General features: G+C 41.6%; 1 protein-coding gene across 5 annotated transcripts in view; it reads right to left on the bottom strand.

The window, feature by feature from the left end:
- LOC122940687 (catenin delta-1-like) overlaps nucleotides 1-17,649 on the bottom strand; it is a 575,811-nt gene that overhangs the window by 191,559 nt on the left and 366,603 nt on the right. For all 5 annotated transcript variants that reach the window (XM_044297389.1, XM_044297388.1, XM_044297390.1 and 2 more), the window contains 4 exons: nucleotides 7,252-7,402; nucleotides 6,921-7,104; nucleotides 6,429-6,543; nucleotides 2,191-2,269 (listed from right to left, as the gene is read on the bottom strand). In XM_044297389.1, coding sequence (XP_044153324.1) covers nucleotides 2,191-2,269; nucleotides 6,429-6,543; nucleotides 6,921-7,104; nucleotides 7,252-7,402 — 529 coding nt within the window. The remainder of the gene's footprint in view (nucleotides 1-2,190; nucleotides 2,270-6,428; nucleotides 6,544-6,920; nucleotides 7,105-7,251; nucleotides 7,403-17,649) is intronic.

Raw genomic sequence — 17,649 nt, 5'->3', positions numbered from 1 at the left:
TGCAAAAAAAAAAACGACATCCATATATAAATTTATAGTTCTACATGTCTTTGATAAAAAAAAAATGTTTGGGCAAAAAAAAAAAATGGTTTGGGTAAAAGTTATAGCGTTTACAAACTATGGTACAAAAATGTGAATTTCCGCTTTTTGAAACGGCTCTGATTTTCTGAGCACCTGTCATGTTTCCTGAGGTTCTACAATGCCCAAACAGTAGAAAAACCCCACAAATGACCCCATTTCGGAAAGTAGACACCCTAAGGTATTCGCTGATGGGCATAGTGAGTTCATAGAACTTTTTATTTTTTGTCACAAGTTAGCGGAAAATGATGATGATTTTTTTTTTTTTCTTACAAAGTCTCTTATTCCACTAACTTGCGACAAAAAATAAAAAATTCTAGGAACTCACCATGCCCCTCACAGAATACCTTGGGGTGTCTTCTTTCCAAAATGGGGTCACTTGTGGCGTAGTTATACTGCCCTGGCAATTTAGGGGCCCAAATGTGTGAGAAGAACTTTGCAATCAAAATGTGTAAAAAATGACCGGTGAAATCCGAAAGGTGCACTTTGGAATATGTGCCCCTTTGCCCACCTTGGCAGCAAAAAAGTGTCACACATGTGGTATCGCCGTACTCAGGAGAAGTTGGGGAATGTGTTTTGGGGTGTCATTTTACATATACCCATGCTGGGTGAGAGAAATATCTCAGCCTCCTCGTCCGAACTTTGGGTCAGAGAGCCACTGCTTTCTACAGGTTCGTATTCTGACCCGCTGGATTCATCAGATGAGGGTTCCCACTCCTCATCCGACTGGGTCAGAAGCCTGTAGGCCTCTTCAGAAGAATACCCCCTGTTAGACATGTGGGCAACTAAATTTCGGGGTATTCCCTGAGACTACCCAAGAAAAAAAAAGCAAGCCTGTCTTACAAATGGGAGGCTAGCGAAGTACCGGAGGCTGCTGCGGTTGATAAAAAATATCAAAACTGATTTTTTTATCGCCGCAGTGCGTGTAAAGTGAATGTGCAGCGATCAAAAAAAATATATATTTTTTGTCACTGCGGTGGGGCGGGCGTGGGTGTACGCACGTGTGGGCGACCGATCAGGCCTGATCGGGCAAACACTGCGTTTTGGGTGGAGGGAGAACTAAAGTGACACTAGTACTATTATAGATCTGACCGTGATCAGTTTTGATCACTTCCAGATACTATAAAAGTACAAATGCGGTGCGGTGGGCTGGGCGCTAACCGATCCCTAAACTACCTAACCAAGGGGCCTAAACTATACTGAAACCTAACGGTCAATACCAGTGAAAAAAAAAAGTGACAGTTTGCACTGATCACTTTTTTCCTTTCACTAGTGATTGACAGGGGCGATCAAAGGGGTGATCAAAGGGTTAATTGGGGTAATCTGGGGGCTAAGTGTGGTGTAGTGGGTACTCACAGTGATGTGTGCTCCTCTGCTGGAACCAACCGACCAAAAGAAGGAGCAGAGGAGCACAGCAGCCATATAACCCCATCATATTTACTAATATGTGGGGTTAAATGGCTGCTGATTGGATTTTTTAAAAATCAGCAGCCTGCCAGCAATGATCGTGGCGGCAGGCTGCTGACGAAATACTGTGCTTCGAAATGCCGGCCCGCGATGCGCATGCGCGGGCCGGCTGTGACGTAATCTCGCGTCTCGCGAGATGACGCGCCGATGCGTCCAGGAGGAACAAATCAACCACCTCCCGGACGCATCGGTGCGTACAGCGGTCGGGAGGTGGTTAAAGAGGTTCTGTCACCAGGATCAACCATATTAAAATCAGACATACTTGCTGGTACGGCTCATCATGCTGATTAAAACAATATCTGTCTTTTGTCTCCATGTTAAACAGCTACAGAGAAATCTACGTTTTTATTTATATGCAAATGAACAATTGAAGCACCAAGAGGCGGGGCTGAATCATCTGAGCACTGCTATTTAACACCCCCTGTGCTCTGCAAACTCCATCTCCCCTTGATTGACAGGGCAAGACATCAGCACACAGCTCTGCCCTCAGACTAGCATGTAAATATCATATACTGTATTCCATACACTATAGTGTCAATACACTGAGATCTGTTCAGAAAGCTAATATACATATTACTGCTTTATCCACAGGCACAATATATGATTATAAAGACACCAGTAGTATGTGTTTGCTTTAAACCTTACCAATCCTCTGGGCTCGATCAATGAGTGGGAGAGTGCTATCATCAAATCCTGGAGCTCGCTTTGAGCCTGCAAAAGACACCTAACAAAGAAAGAAGGTTTGAGGGGCGGGGTGGGGAAATTGAAATCATTATGTGATCATCAATAGGTATGAGCATAACAGATCAGTAAGCATTCTAATATGAGCAAATTACCATATTATTTTACAATAAATCGATAAAAACACCAGGGCACTGCTGAGTAGTATAACAAAGACCTATTCAGGGGCATAGCTATAGGGGGTGCAGAGAAAGCAGTTGCTACCAGGCCTAGGAACCTAAGGGGGCCCAAAGACCCTTGTTCCACATAAGACGACACTGGAAAGTGCATGCTGAGAGGGCTATGTTATAGATTTTGCACTAGGGCCCAGAATTTTAAAGTTAGGGTACTTTCACACTAGCGTTTTTCTTTTCCAGCATAGAATTCTGCCCTAGGGGCTGTATACCGGAAAATAACTGATCCGTTTTATCCTAATGCATTCTGAATGGATAGCAATCTATTCAGGATGCATCAGGACGTCTTCATTTCAGTCTTTTTGACTGATCAGGACAGAGATAAAACCGCAGCATGCAACGGTTTTATCTCCGGCCAAAATAACTGAACACTTGCCTGGATGCCGGAACCAGCATTTTTTTTCCATAGGAATGCATTAGTGCCGCATCCAGCATTCAAATTGCGGCACTTATGGATCGGACCGGAAAAAAAAAATGAAATAAATTAATGCAGGATCCGTTTTTCCAGATGACACCTGAAAGATGGATCCGGCATTTCAATGCATTTGTAAGACGGATCAGGATTTTGATCTGTCTTATAAATGCCATCAGTTGGCATACGTTTTGACGGATCTGGCAGGCAGTTCCGGCGTCTGAACTGCTTGCCAGATCACTCTGCCACAAGTGTGAAAGAAGCCTCTGTCCTCTGGCTGGAGGGAAGGGATTAGGTCAAGAATTTGGCATTGGGTGTGCGGCTTCAATTTTTGCCTCACGCAGCAGGAAAGGGGGTCTAAGCTGAACTCTTGCACTCTTGAACTCTTTAGCTATGACCTTGGCCCTATTTGTTGTGGTTTTGCAGTTGCATCTCTGCTACAGTTGGCTAAGACAGACTGACTTATTCAGCTCTTGCTGAGAGATTTAAAGGGATCCTGAAAGCTACTTCATGCTACCCTCTTGGAGAACAGCATGCAGTAGGGACAGGCTCAACTTTTGAATAGTGTCTCTGTTATTTACAGTTATTATGTTATTTGTTCAAACTGTTTAAAGGGGTTGTGCAGGTCTCATGTATTGATGACCCATTCTCAGGATAGGTCACCAATATCAGATCGCATTAAGACCCCTGCCAAATAGCTGCCTGAAGTGGCCAGGCGGCTCATGCATTTAAAGCTTCCTCTTCACTGTTAACCTGCTTATCACCTAGATTGTAGTAGCAACACAGTGTAATCACACCTTCCTCTCCCATACAGTTGAATAGACTATTCTGCCTCTACAATCTATAGGGTCAGCAGGTTAAGGGTCCATTCACACGTCCGTAAGTGTTTTGCGGATCCGCAAAACACGGACACCTTCAATGTACGATCCGCAATTTGTGGACCGCTCATCACATACACTAAAATAGAAAATGCCTTTTCTGGTCCACAATTGAGGACAAGAATAGGACATGTTCTATTTTTTTCAGGAACGGAATTGCGTATCCCAAAAAACACAGATGCGGATCCTGAAAATGCGGATTGACATCTGTTCCAGCCCCATTGAAAGTGAATGGGTCCGCAAATTGCGGAACGAATGCGGACCCAAATTACGGACGTGTGAATGGACCCTTACAGTGAAGAGGATGCATGCTCACATGAGTGGTGCAGCCTCTTTAAAGAGATGATCAGCAGGGATGCTGGGAGTGAGACCCCCGTCAATCTGATATTGATGACCTACCCCGTGGATAGGTGAACACTATCTAAGCACTGTACAACGACTTTAAAATGTAACTGTCGTTTCAGGTACTTTTTCAGACTACTGTAAGCTGCAGTGTGTACCATTTCGTTCCTTTGCAGTTTAACTGTAACTGTCAACTTTAGCAGCAGTGAAGACTGTAAATCACTTACAAGTTTCTCTTTAGTCTCCCTGCTTGTGATCCCTGATCTTCTATGTAAACTTATCCTTCAGATGGCACACAGCTCTTAACTGAAAGCCAAGTTCACACCAGTTATTTTCCTCAGTTATTGTGAGCCAAATCCAGGTTCGGGTGAAAAACACAGAACAGGTGCAAATCTTTCCATTATACCTCATCTCTGAGTAGGCTTCACTAGTGGTTTTAGCTTATAATAACTTATGGAAATAACTGACCAAATTACTGAAGTGTGAACTCAGCCTAAGCAGTGAATAGACATTTCGAGTAGAGGAGGGTCAAACAGGAAAGGAGCCTGAAAAGAGAAGATGTTCGCATCTTTCTCTGATAAGGATACTTTCACACTTGCATTCAGAGCGGATCCGTCTGGTCTCTGCACAGACGGATCTGCTCCTATAATGCAGACATTCAGAACGGATCCGTCTGCATTATAGTGTAGAAAAAAATTCTAAGTGGGAAAGTAGTTCAGACGGATCCGTCCAGACTTTACATTGAAAGTCAATGGGGGCAGATCCGTTTGAAAATTGAGCCATATTGAGCCAACTTCAAACAGATCTGTCCCCATTGACTTACATTGTAAGTCTGGACGGATCTGTTTGCCTCCGCTCGGCCAGGCGGACACCCGAACGCTACAAGCAGCGTTCGGGTGTACGCCTGCTGAGCGGAGCGGAGGACAAACGCTGCCAGACTGATGCATTCTGAGCGGATCCGCCTCCACTCAGAATGCATTTGGGCAGTAAGGATGCGTTTGGGGACGCTTGTGAGAGCCTTCAAACGGAACTCACAAGCGGAGCCCCGAACGCTAATGTAAAAGTAGCCTAAGATATATTACAAAGTTTCTTTTGTTCATCTGTACTACTTATTTCTAGAAAAAAAAATGAACATCAGTTACAATTCAAATACTTTCAATGTCCGGCAAGCGATGTGAGGCAAGACTCTTATCTATTCATAATATGCAGGGTCCCTGGGCTACTAATTGATTTTTCTGTATAGACGGTAATTAGAGGAAGCAGTAAGGGTATGCTCACATGGGGGAAAAATACAATTTGCATAGAATCCACATCAGAAATTGGAGGCATAACCTCTATGGATGAGCGAACTTCATATTTTGAAGTTCAAGTGCGTGTTGTGGTATTTGCTGAATTGCGTTATGGATTCCGTTACCACGGACCATAACGCAATTCCATGACATAATGCATAACGGAATGCTTGTTTCCGTTATACAGGAGAGGATTCCAGCATAACGAAAACTGGACAGATCTGCTATGCAGGCCAGACGTCTATTATGACGAAATGAACAATGCCTCTAAAGGCATTCCGTTATGCATTCTGTCATGGAATTGTGTTATAGTCTGTGGTAAGGGAATCCATAATGCAATTCAGCATATACCCCGAACCAAACTTCAAAATATGAAGTTCACTCATCCCTAATAACCTCGAATTTCTGCAGCAGATTTGTAGTTTGAAAGATACATGTAACATGTTGACACTGTTTTGAAATCCGCAGTCATTATGAATCTATCAGGCAGATTCCAATGAAATTTGTGCTAAAATCTGTGTGGAAAATCTCTCTTGTGAACATGTCCTTCAAAAACAACATGCTTGTCACTAACAGTACTGACAAAACAACAACTAAAAGATAGATTTACCGTAGGTTGTGGGAAGGAAATAGCAGTTATGTTTATGGTCAGCATTTCCAAAATGTAAGTAATTGGGGATGAGCGAATCTACTTCGGATGATTCATCCGAAGTCGCTTCGAATAAAACTTCATTGTAATACTTCGCAAACTAATAATTTCGGCTAATCTGAGCCAATACATTGTAATACTGTACAGAGCACTCCGTACAGTATAAAAACAAGGTTTTATGCAATGTGACTTTGGATGAAGCATCCGAAGTCGATACGCTCATCAAATTATATTCTAATACATCATAAAACTATGGTCAAACTAAAAATTTCACTAACGCATTTAGCTTTAGTAGAACTGCTGGTTTCTGTTCACCGATACACCAAAAATATTTGTTAAATAAAAAATTAAAAAATTGGTATCCTCTATTCAAGTAATAGTTATACTTATCATCATTACCTGAAAGTCACTCCTCTTCCAACCTTCCTTCTCGAGAGGTCTTCTCAGCTCCTTAAACCCCCATACTGTCTGAAGGCAAAGACCAGCTCCACGGATCTCTCTGTCAGAACGGCCGCTGCAAATAGTGCAAAAAGTTGTCTAAAACACAGAATCTAGAATTCAGCAACAGTTTTAGCCATTTAATTAACCAATACACTTTTCACATTAAAGGGTATGCTCATACACTGCATTTCCTCTAATCTTTACCCCAAAAACACATTAATTCAGAAAAATGCCAGGTTTATAAGCCATGAACATTTTTCAGGAACTTCAAACTTTAAATATATAGCTAGATATACAGCACTCCTGTGTACTGTTGCTGTCACTTTGATATGGATAGTAAAAAGTCTCCATGTACCCTCAGTCTTAGCATACAATTCAAAATACACATCCAGACATCTAATTCTATTCATGCAGTTTACTTATTTTTTTTACCAAAGGAAATTCACTCACCCTCCCTTATTAATGAGTACAAGTCTTTCAATTCCTTGGCTCTCTCGCAGTTTCTTAGATGCCTCCAAGTTGCCAGTGATAACCTCTTGAATAGTGCTCAGAATAGCCACAGTTGTATCCTCCGAAACCACAGGAGACTGAGAACTTGGTAGCCGCGCCACCAAGTTACTCAGAGCATGTTTACCTGTACACAATGACAAAAAAAGAAAGTCGAACAAGAAATCAATATAACATTCCCTAAACACCTTTTCCCTTTTGATTTTTAGCCATGTCATATTCTGATACATCTCAAATGTCTGGCATGTATAATTTCCCACAGTCACTGCATTACCTATCAGCTCTCTGTTCCGGCTGTCTCCACAAAGGTTGCGCAGCGCTCCACAAATGGCACGTACAACACGCTCACTCTCATGGGACAGATGATCAGCTAGTGATGACAGACCTTTCTCTTGACGGACAGCAGCACGAATACAGCGACCATACTGTGAAAGCACATACCATAGAACATCAAACAGTACAAGCACACTGATAGTTTACGCAGAAAGCTGTAAAAAGAATGCACCAATACACAAACAATCATACAATTGTCTATTGAAGAAAACCGCTTGCATGTTAAAGCATGGAAGTTTTTTTTTTCAGGCTGATCTCTAAATAAGACATTGTACAGACCAGAGCCTGTCAACTAATGTCCTCATGTGCCCCCAACAGTGCCCAGCAATGAACAGATTATAGGATAAACCTGCTTACAGAATTGCAGAGATCAGTTGAAACCTGCAGGAGAACTCAGCAGAAAATGCCAAATGAGAATGAAGGGTCCACCAAGGGCACAGATGCTGTAAGTCACTAACAACTGTATTGCCGTCCTCAGGACAGCTCTCATTCCCAGCGCTCACTCTCATAGGTTTCAAATGTATGTATACTAATGCAGGAAGCCTGACTAATAAAACTGGTGAACTGGAATTAGTGATGTGTGAGGAGGACTATGACATAGTGGGAATAACTGAGACATGGCTAGATGATAGCTATGACTGGGCAGTTAATGTACAGGGTTACAGTCTGTTTAGAAAGGATCGTCAAAACCGGAGAGGGGGAGGGGTCTGCCTTTATGTAACGTCCGGTCTAAAGACCACACGCCGTGAAGATATAAGTGAGGGACATGAACATGTGGAGTCACTGTGGGTAGAGATACATGGAGCTAAAAACAATAATAAATTACTAATAGGAGTTTACTATAAACCACCTAATATACCAGAGTCCACAGAAAATATACTACTAAATGAGATAGACGAGGCGGAAAATCATAATGAGGTGGTTATTATGGGGGACTTTAACTACCCAGATATAGACTGGGAAACTGAAACTTGTATATCTCATAAAGGAAACAGGTTCTTGGCAATAACCAAAGACAATTACCTCTCCCAACTGGTTCAGGACCCGACTAGAGGGACGGCCATACTGGACTTAGTATTAACCAATAGGCCTGACAGAACAACAGACGTGCAGGTTGGGGGACACCTGGGAAATAGTGACCACAAAGTAATAACCTTCCAATTATCATTCAAGAGAGCATTTCTACAGGGAGGAACAGAAATACCAAACTTCAAAAAAGCTAAATTTAGCCAACTAAGAGAGGCCATAGGCCTAACTAAATGGGATAAAGTCCTCACAAATAAAAATACAGCCACAAAATGGGATATCTTTAAAAGCATCCTAAAATCTCATTGTGAGAGGTACATACCGTATGGGAATAAAAGGTTAAGGAACAAAAAGAAACCAATGTGGATAAACAGAACTGTAAAGAAAGCAATAAATGACAAAAAGAAAGCATATAAAACACTAAAACAGGAAGGTAGCACGGAAGCACTGAAAAACGAAGGAAAAAAATAGAACATGTAAAAGACAAATAAAAGCGGCCAAACTAGAGACTGAGAGATTAATTGCCAAAGAGAGTAAAACTAACCCTAAAATGTTCTTCAATTATATAAATGTTAAAAAGTATAAATCTGAAGGTGTCGGCCCGTTAAAGAGTAATGAGGGGGGAGTCGCAGAGAGTGACGAGGAGAACGCAAAGCTGTTAAATATTTTTTTCTCCAATGTATTCACTGAGGAAAATAAACTGTCAGATGACATGCCGAATGTTGAAATAATTTCCCCATTAAAAGTGTCCTGTCTGACCCAGGAAGAAGTGCAACAGCGACTTAAAAAGATTAAAATAGACAAAATCGCCAAGACCGGATGGCATACACCCCTGTATCCTAAGGGAATTAAGTAATGTCATAGCCAGACCCTTATTTCTGATATTTGCAGATTCTATACTGACAGGGAATGTCCCACAGGATTGGCGCATGGCAAATGTGTTGCCAATATTCAAAAAGGGTCCAAAAACAGAGCATGGAAACTATAGGCTGGTAAGTTTTATCTGTTGTGGGTAAACTGTTTGAAGGTTTTCTGATAGATGATATGTCAGAGCATCTTAACAGAAATAAGCAAATAACGCCATATCAGCATGGCTTCGTGAGGGATCGGTCATGTCAAACAAATTTAATCAGTTTCTATGAGAAGGTAAGTTCTAGACTTGACAGCGGCGAATCAATGGATGTCGTGTATCTGGACTTCTCCAAAGCATTTGACACTGTACCACATAAAAGGTTAGTATATAAAATGAGAATGCTCGGACTGGGAGAAAACGTCTGTAAGTGGGTAAGTAACTGACTCAATGATAGAAAACAGAGGGTGGTTATTAATGGTAAATACTCAGATTGGGTCACTGTCACTAGTGGAGTACCTCAGGGGTCAGTATTGGGCCCTATTCTCTTCAATATATTTATTAATGATCTTGTAGAAGGCTTGCATAGTAAAGTATCAATTTTCGCAGATGACACTGAACTGTGTAAAGTAATTAACACTGAAGAGGACAGTATACTACTACAGAGCGATCTGGATAGATTGGAGGCTTGGGCAGATAAGTGGCAGATGAGGTTTAACACTGACAAATGTAAAGTTATGCACATGGGAAGGAATAATGCAAGTCACCCGTACTTATTAAATGGTAAAACACTCGGTAACACTGACATGGAAAAAGATCTAGGAATTTTAATAAACAGCAAACTAAGCTGCAAAAAACAGTGTCAGGCAGCTGCTGCCAAGGCCAATAAGATAATGGGTTGCATCAAAAGGGGCATAGATGCCTGTGATGAGGACATAGTCCTACCACTTTACAAATCATTAGTCAGACCACACATGGAGTACTGTGTACAGTTCTGGGCTCCAGTGAACAAAGCAGACATAGCACAGCTGGAGAGGGTTCAGAGGAGGGCAACTAAAGTAATAACTGGAATGGGGCAACTACAGTACCCTGAAAGATTATCAAAATTAGGGTTATTCACTTTAGAAAAAAGACGACTGAGAGGAGATCTAATTAATATGTATAAATATATCAGGGGTCAGTACAGAGATCTATCCCATCATCTATTCATTCCCAGGACGGTGACTGTGACGAGGGGACATCCTGTGTGTCTGGAGGAAAGAAGGTTTGTACACAAACATAGACGAGGATTCTTTACGGTAAGAGCAGTGAGACTATGGAACTCTCTGCCTGAGGAGGTGGTGATGGTGAGTACAATAAAGGAATTCAAGAGGGGCCTGGATGTATTTCTGGAGCGTAATAATATTACAGGCTATAGCTGCTAGAGAGAGATCGTTGATCCAGGGATTTATTCTGATTGCCTGATTGGAGTCGGGAAGGAATTTTTATTCCCCTAAAGTGAGGAAAATTGGCTTCTACCTCACAGGGGATTTTTGCCTTCCTCTGGATCAACTTGCAGGATGACAGGCCGAACTGGATGGACAAATGTCTTTTTTCGGCCTTACGTACTATGTTACTATGTAGGTGTAGTATATGCCTGAAGCATAAGTGGTAATGGCGTTGGCGCAGTCGAAGACATAATCTCGCCGTCTGCATTGGGTCTCTTCATCAAGCGCCACCTGCACCAGGACTGCAGGCAACTTAGGTGGAGGTGGGAAGAGGCCTGTGGCTGCATGGAGTATTTTATTTATTCATTTTTTAAATACATCACTTTGGGGGGCATTATAACAAGAGCACTACAGAGGGGAAGGATTATAAGTACTGGGCATCTATAGGGGGCTAGGCCACTATAGAGGGCATCATAAGTATTGGGCCATTATAAGTTCTCAGCCACCAGAGGGTATATTATACATACTGGTGTCACTATGGTGAGCATAAATACTGGGACAAGTATAAGGGCATTATAAATACTGGGGGCATTTTAGGAGAACATGATATCTATCAGTAGTAGCTCTATAGGGGGCAATAAAGGAGAGCATGGTAACTACTGGTTGCACTATAGGGGCATTAAAACTACTGAGGGCATTATAGGGGAGCATGATAACTACTGAGGGCACTATAGAGGACAGGATTACAGGGACCAGTATAGAGGGCATTTTAACTACTGGGGACACTATAGGGGCATTATAACTACTGGGCGCATTGTGGAAGCATTATAACTACTGAAAGCACTATGGGGGTATTATAACTACTGGGGGCACTTTCGGAAAAATACCATATTTTTTGACCCATAAGACGCTGTCCTGGAAGCACTTATTGGTACAGCAGGACAGGGTAGCGGTGAATGCAGTGCTCCATGTGGGTGCTCTGCACTCACTGCTTACTGATCTTCTCCAGAAATTCCCAAAAATTCATATTTTATATTTTTATCAACTGTAAAATCCACCAGACTCAGGTGGAACAAAATCTTCAACATTAAATATACTGTACGCAAATAAATTTTTTAAAAAAAAATAACAATCATGTCCCGGCATCAATCCTAAACACTAAGGTCGAAGTAGGAGGGAGGATATGACTATTTTCTCTATTGCAGGGACACAATATTTTTCTTATTTCCTTGGTGCTCTCACTTTTAGTCTAAATGAACCTATCAATGTACTATTCTTGTATATTATTTATTTCATTAAATAAATTACCTCCTCCTTGGGCAAAGTGGAATTCTAGATATTCCCTAGAACTTCAAAATGTCAATATCCCCATTATGTACATATGTTATGTCTAAACAGGGAAGAATCCTTTTTCGTATTGATTGTGCTGATGTGTCCTGAAATTCTCCTTCTTAATTCTTCAACCTTAATTCTTCTTCAAATTGGGAAAACTTTGAAAGTAAGGGCTATTTGACCATGAAGGAGACCGATTGGGTGCTGCGCCAGATGACCTGGCCTCCACAGTCACCGGACCTGAACCCAATCGAGATGGTTTGGGGTGAGCTGGACCGCAGAGTGAAGGCAAAAGGGCCAACAAGTGCTAAGCATCTCTGGGAACTCCTTCAAGACTGTTGGAAGACCATTTCAGGTGACTACCTCTTGAAGCTCATCAAGAGAATGCCAAGAGTGTGCAAAGCAGTAATCAAAGCAAAAGGTGGCTACTTTGAAGAACCTAGAATATGACATATTTTCAGCTGTTTCACACTTGCTTGTTAAGTATATAATTCCACATGTGTTAATTCATAGTTTTGATACCTTCATAGTCATGAAAATAAAGAAAACTCTTTGAATGAGAAGGTGTGTTCAAACTTTTGGTCTGTACTGTATATGATACCACTCCTACGGCAATTGTAAAATTCCTTACTGGTATATTCACGCCCATCTGTTGGAATATTTCTATTTGTGAACTTTTTTTTATTTTCGGTAAATATTTGTAGAGCGGACAATTTCCACATGGGAATGATCCTGTAATATCTGATCTTAGCCATGATGAATTTTCTCCTTTTACAGAGAAATGGCTATGGACCAGTTGGTCTCTGAGAGTCCGTCCTCTTCTGTATGTAATGCTAGGATGGGGCGGGGGTGGGGGGGGGGGGGGTTCTACCCTTTTCAGGTCTGGGTCACTCATAAGTATGTGCCAATGTCTAAGAATGTTCACTGTACCACGATTGTTTCAGTCATAGGTACCTGTACATCTAATAACTTTTTCTTCAGTCTAATTTTTATTTTTCAATAATAAGAGATCCTCCCTCTTTTGATTTCTTGCTCGATCATATGCCTTTTTGAGGGGTTTTCTTGGGCACCCTCTCGCTCTGAATCTTTAGTACAATTTGTTGGCTTCCCCAAGAGGAAGCAACGGCGAAACGTACGTCGGGGTGGTGTGTCTCCCGATCGCTGGTTGGTATCCCCACAGTTGTGTCCATGTATGTGTATGCTATTAGGCTGCTCAGGAGTAATAGTATGTTGGGGACTTATTGTTAGCATTCCCTGCTGGGGATGCAGGCACCTTTCTCTATTACACAGCTAGGCATTGTGCCCTCTGAGTTTGAGTGTTATTTATGGATGCTGAGTGGATGTAGGATTTAGGCAGTGTTAGTTACTTAACCATGATTGTTCTAATTTGATGTTATTGCCTTTGTGTCCTTACCAGTTAAGTGTAATTGGGGGACACACATTGTTTCTATATTCTCTCCTGCATAATCTGACCCTTAAGGGGTCTATAATGTAATTATGGTATATAATAAAATAAAAATGATTTTTTTTATGTGTGCTCTCAAATTGGTGTTTGTTACTAGTATTCCTTATGTATGGCAGTAGGGATGTCAGAAAAGGTCTTAATATCGTATCCACATATTCACTAATTGGCTGATTTAATGAGTCATTACCTGATACTATCCATCTACCAGGTATTGGTGTTTTATTTTTATACACTTTCGGCAGTGCATAAAATGTTGCTACTGTAGGTTTTCTATTGTACATAAAATCATACTCTTCCTTGGAAATGAGGTGCTGAATCATTTCTCCTTTCAAGACTACATGTACAGTCAAGACCAAGAAAAATCCAGCTTCCAAGATGCAAAGGTGGAATCTTTATTGTGCATTTAAAATCCAATGCAAGACATCACAGGTTACAGTAACGTGTTTCAGACCGTTAATGATGGTCATGATGAAGGACCCTGATTTACTTGCGATCTGAAACACTTTACTGTAACCTGTGATGTCTTGCATTGGATTTTAAATGCACAATAAAGATTCCACCTTTTGCATCTTGGAAGCTGGATTTTTCTTGGTCTTGAATATTCACAGCAATCAAGTCCGGAGGTTGCTATCCGTGCTCAAGGCAGGTGGATGGTGGGTGAGAGCTGCTTTACTTTCCCTGTTTCATAAATGTACAGTCAGGTCCATAAATATTGGGACATCGAAACAATTCTAACATTTTTGGCTCTATACACGACCACAATGGATTTGAAATGAAACAAACAAGATGTGCTTTAACTGCAGACTGTCAGCTTTAATTTGAGGGCATTTACATCCAAATCAGGTGAACGGTGTAGGAATTACAACAGTTTGCATATGTGCCTCCCACTTGTTAGGGACCCAAAGTCATCGGACAGAAAAATCATAAATCAAACTTTCACTTTTTCATACTTGGTTGCAAATCCTTTGCAATCAATTACAGCCTGAAGTCTGGAAATATTTGGCTGAATATGAGCAGATAATATTGCCCGAAACACTTCAGAATTCATCCTGCTGCTTTTGTCAGCAGTCACATCATCAATAAATACAAGAGAACCAGTTCCATTGGCAGCCATACATGCCCACGCCATGACACTACCACCACCATGCTTCACTGATGAGGTGGTATGCTTAGGATCATGAGCAGTCCCTTCCTTCTCCATACTCTTCTCTTCCCATCACTCTGGTACAAGTTGATCTTGGTCTCATCTGTCCATAGGATGTTGTTCCAGAACTGTGAAGCCTTTTTTAGATGTCGTTTGGCAAACTCTAATCTGGCCTTCCTGTTTTTGAGGCTCACCAATGGTTTACCATCTTGTGGTGAACCCTCTGTATTCACTCTGGTGAAGTTTTCTCTTGATTGTTGACTTTGACACACAAACACCTACCTCCTGGAGAGTGTTCTTGATCTGGCCAACTGTTGTGAAGGGTGTTTTCACCAGGGAAAAAATTCTTCGGTCATCTACCACAGTTGTTTTCTGTGGTCTTCCGGGTCTTTTGGTCTTGCTGAGCTCACTGGTGCGTTCCAAACAGTTGTTTTGGCCAAACCTAATGTTTTTGCTATCTCTCTGATGAGCTTGTTTTGTTTATTGAGCCCGATGATGCCTTGTTTCACTGATAGTGACAGCTCTTTGGATCTCATCTTGAGAGTTGACAGCAACAGATTCCAAATGAAAATAGCACATTTGAAATGAACTCTGGACCTTTAATCTGCTCATTTTAATTGGGATAATGAGGGAATAACACACACCTGGCCATGAAGCAGCTGAGAAGCCAATTGTCCCATTACTTTTGGCCCCTAACAAGTGGGAGGCACATATGCAAACTTTTGTAATTCCTACACTGTTCACCTGGTTTGGATGTAAATACCCTCACATTAAAGCTGACAGTCTGCAGTTAAAGCACATTTTGTTCGTTTCATTTCAAATCCATTGTGGTGGTGGTGAGGGTGTATAGAGCCAAAAATGTTAGAATTGTGTCAATGTCCCAATATTTATAGACCTGACTGTAACTCAGCCAAATATCTGTTTGTTGGATTTTCAGGCAATATTCGGTATGTAGTAGTTTCAGCCAGTAATCTCTCTACCATCTTATTATAATCCGCCTGATCTTGGATTACGATATTTCCCCCCTTATCGCTTGGCTTGATAACTATTGTATCATTTCTTTTTAGTTCCTCAAATGCCATCTTTTCCTCTGCTGTCAGATTAGACGGAAGCTCATCTGTTTTTATCTGTAATTTCTCAATCTCTTGGGATACTAGATAGACAAAAGGTCTGAATGTTCTTGTACTGCGAGAACGCTGGAGGTCATTTGGATCTTGGTTTCAATTCAGTAAGAGGAGGTTCAATGCTGGATAAAACACCCTCATTCTCTGCTTGGAGGTGTTCCAGTGTCTTTAATGCATCTTGTTCTTTTTGGATTTATTTGTGTCAACAGTTGTGCATAAATACTGTTTATGTAGTGGCAATATGCGTGCAAAGAGATTAACATCCTTCACCCAAGTGAATTTATTAAACCGTGGTATAGATGTGAAGGAGAGTCCTTTTTGTAATAAACTGTACTGGGCTTCTGTTAACGACATGCTTGACAGATTTATTACCTGAGCCTTCAATGTCTTGTCACTTGATGATGTGCTATTCCACATCTGTGAGGATTGGCCGTGTATGGCATTGGGAGAAGAGGAAGGGCAGATCTCATATGTATCGCCTGCCTATCCTACTGTGGCTCCTATTTTGCATTGTATCCCCACTTATCTCGTAATTGAATCCCATTCTGGCCTAAAAAAAAAAAGGGGGCTATAGATGGTATCGTTAGGAGGGCCTGGGTGTTGTTGCCCAGGGATCTACAAAACAATGGCACATCCACCAACAGCGGCAGGGGGATTAAAACCGGTGTCTTAATCGCCGGTCTTAATAAATGATCCCACAGTACACAGAGCAGAAATCATAGTTTCCTAGCTTTCTACTTTTGCCACAGGACACCGAATAGGAGTGCATTGACAGTACATGCAATGGATAAAGATTAAGCTCCACCTCTTTTCCGAACGTCCTATTTAGGGCTCATGCACACGACCGTATGTATTTTGCGGTCAGCAAAAAAAAAACGGATGATGTCTGCGTGCATTCCATATTTTGAGGAACGGAACAGCTGAACCCAAATAGAACAGTACTATCTTTATCCGTAATCCGGACAATAATAGGACATGTTCTATTTTTTTGCGGAACGGAAATACGGAAACGGAATGCACACGGAGTAACTTCCATTTTTTTCCGCAGACCCACTGAAGTGAATGGTTCCGCATACGGTCCGCAAAAAATACGGAAGGGACAGAAAATATGTTTATGTGCATTAGCCCTTAGTGTGTGAGGTCATACCCTTTAACATGGCCATTGGCTAGCCAAAAATGGAGAGAAATGGGGGAAAGTTAATCACCGCTTCTCCTAGCAATGAAAAATAGTGTGAGTGGCCTGGAGGATTAATCAAAGAACACACCAAGTGATCTGGAGAAAAGTGCAAATATGTCTGACCAGACCAGTGGCTGTTAAGAAATGCAGGTGAGATATTATTAGGGCCTGAACAAAGCCTTTAACCCCTTCAGGTTCTTGAACGAGTATACTCGTCCTGGAGCAACGGTACTTAGCGCACCAGGACGAGTATACTCGTCCTGGCATTAAACTGTCACCATGTCTGCAGACATTGTGACAGCACTGAGTGCCGGCTGTTACACACAGCCAGGCACCCAGAGTCAATAAAATAAAAATACCACATGATCTAACCTGTCAGATGAATGTTGTAAACAAAAGGAAAACGGTGCCAAAAAAGTGATTTCTTGTTACCTTGCCTCACAAAAAGTGTAATATAGAGCAACCAAAAATCATATGTACCCTAAACTAGTACCAACAAAACTTCCACCCTATCCCGTAGTTTCTAAAATGGGGTCACTTTTTTGGAGTTTCTACTCTAGGGGTGCATCAGGGGGGCTTCAAATGGGAAATGGTGTCCAAAAAAACTGTCTAGCAAAATCGGCCTTCCAAAACCGTATGGCATTCCTTTCCTTCTGCGCCCTGCCGTGTGCCCGTACAGCGGTTTACGACCACATATAGAGTGTTTCTGTAAACTACAGAATCAGGGCCATAAATAATTTGTTTTGTTTGGCTGTTAACCCTTGCTTTGTAACTGGGAAAAAAATAGTAAAATG

This window comes from Bufo gargarizans, chromosome 6 (genome assembly GCF_014858855.1).
Source record: "Bufo gargarizans isolate SCDJY-AF-19 chromosome 6, ASM1485885v1, whole genome shotgun sequence".
NCBI lineage: Eukaryota > Metazoa > Chordata > Amphibia > Anura > Bufonidae > Bufo > Bufo gargarizans.
Note: the sequence above shows the minus strand (reverse complement) of the source record. Positions and strands in the feature narration are given on the sequence as shown.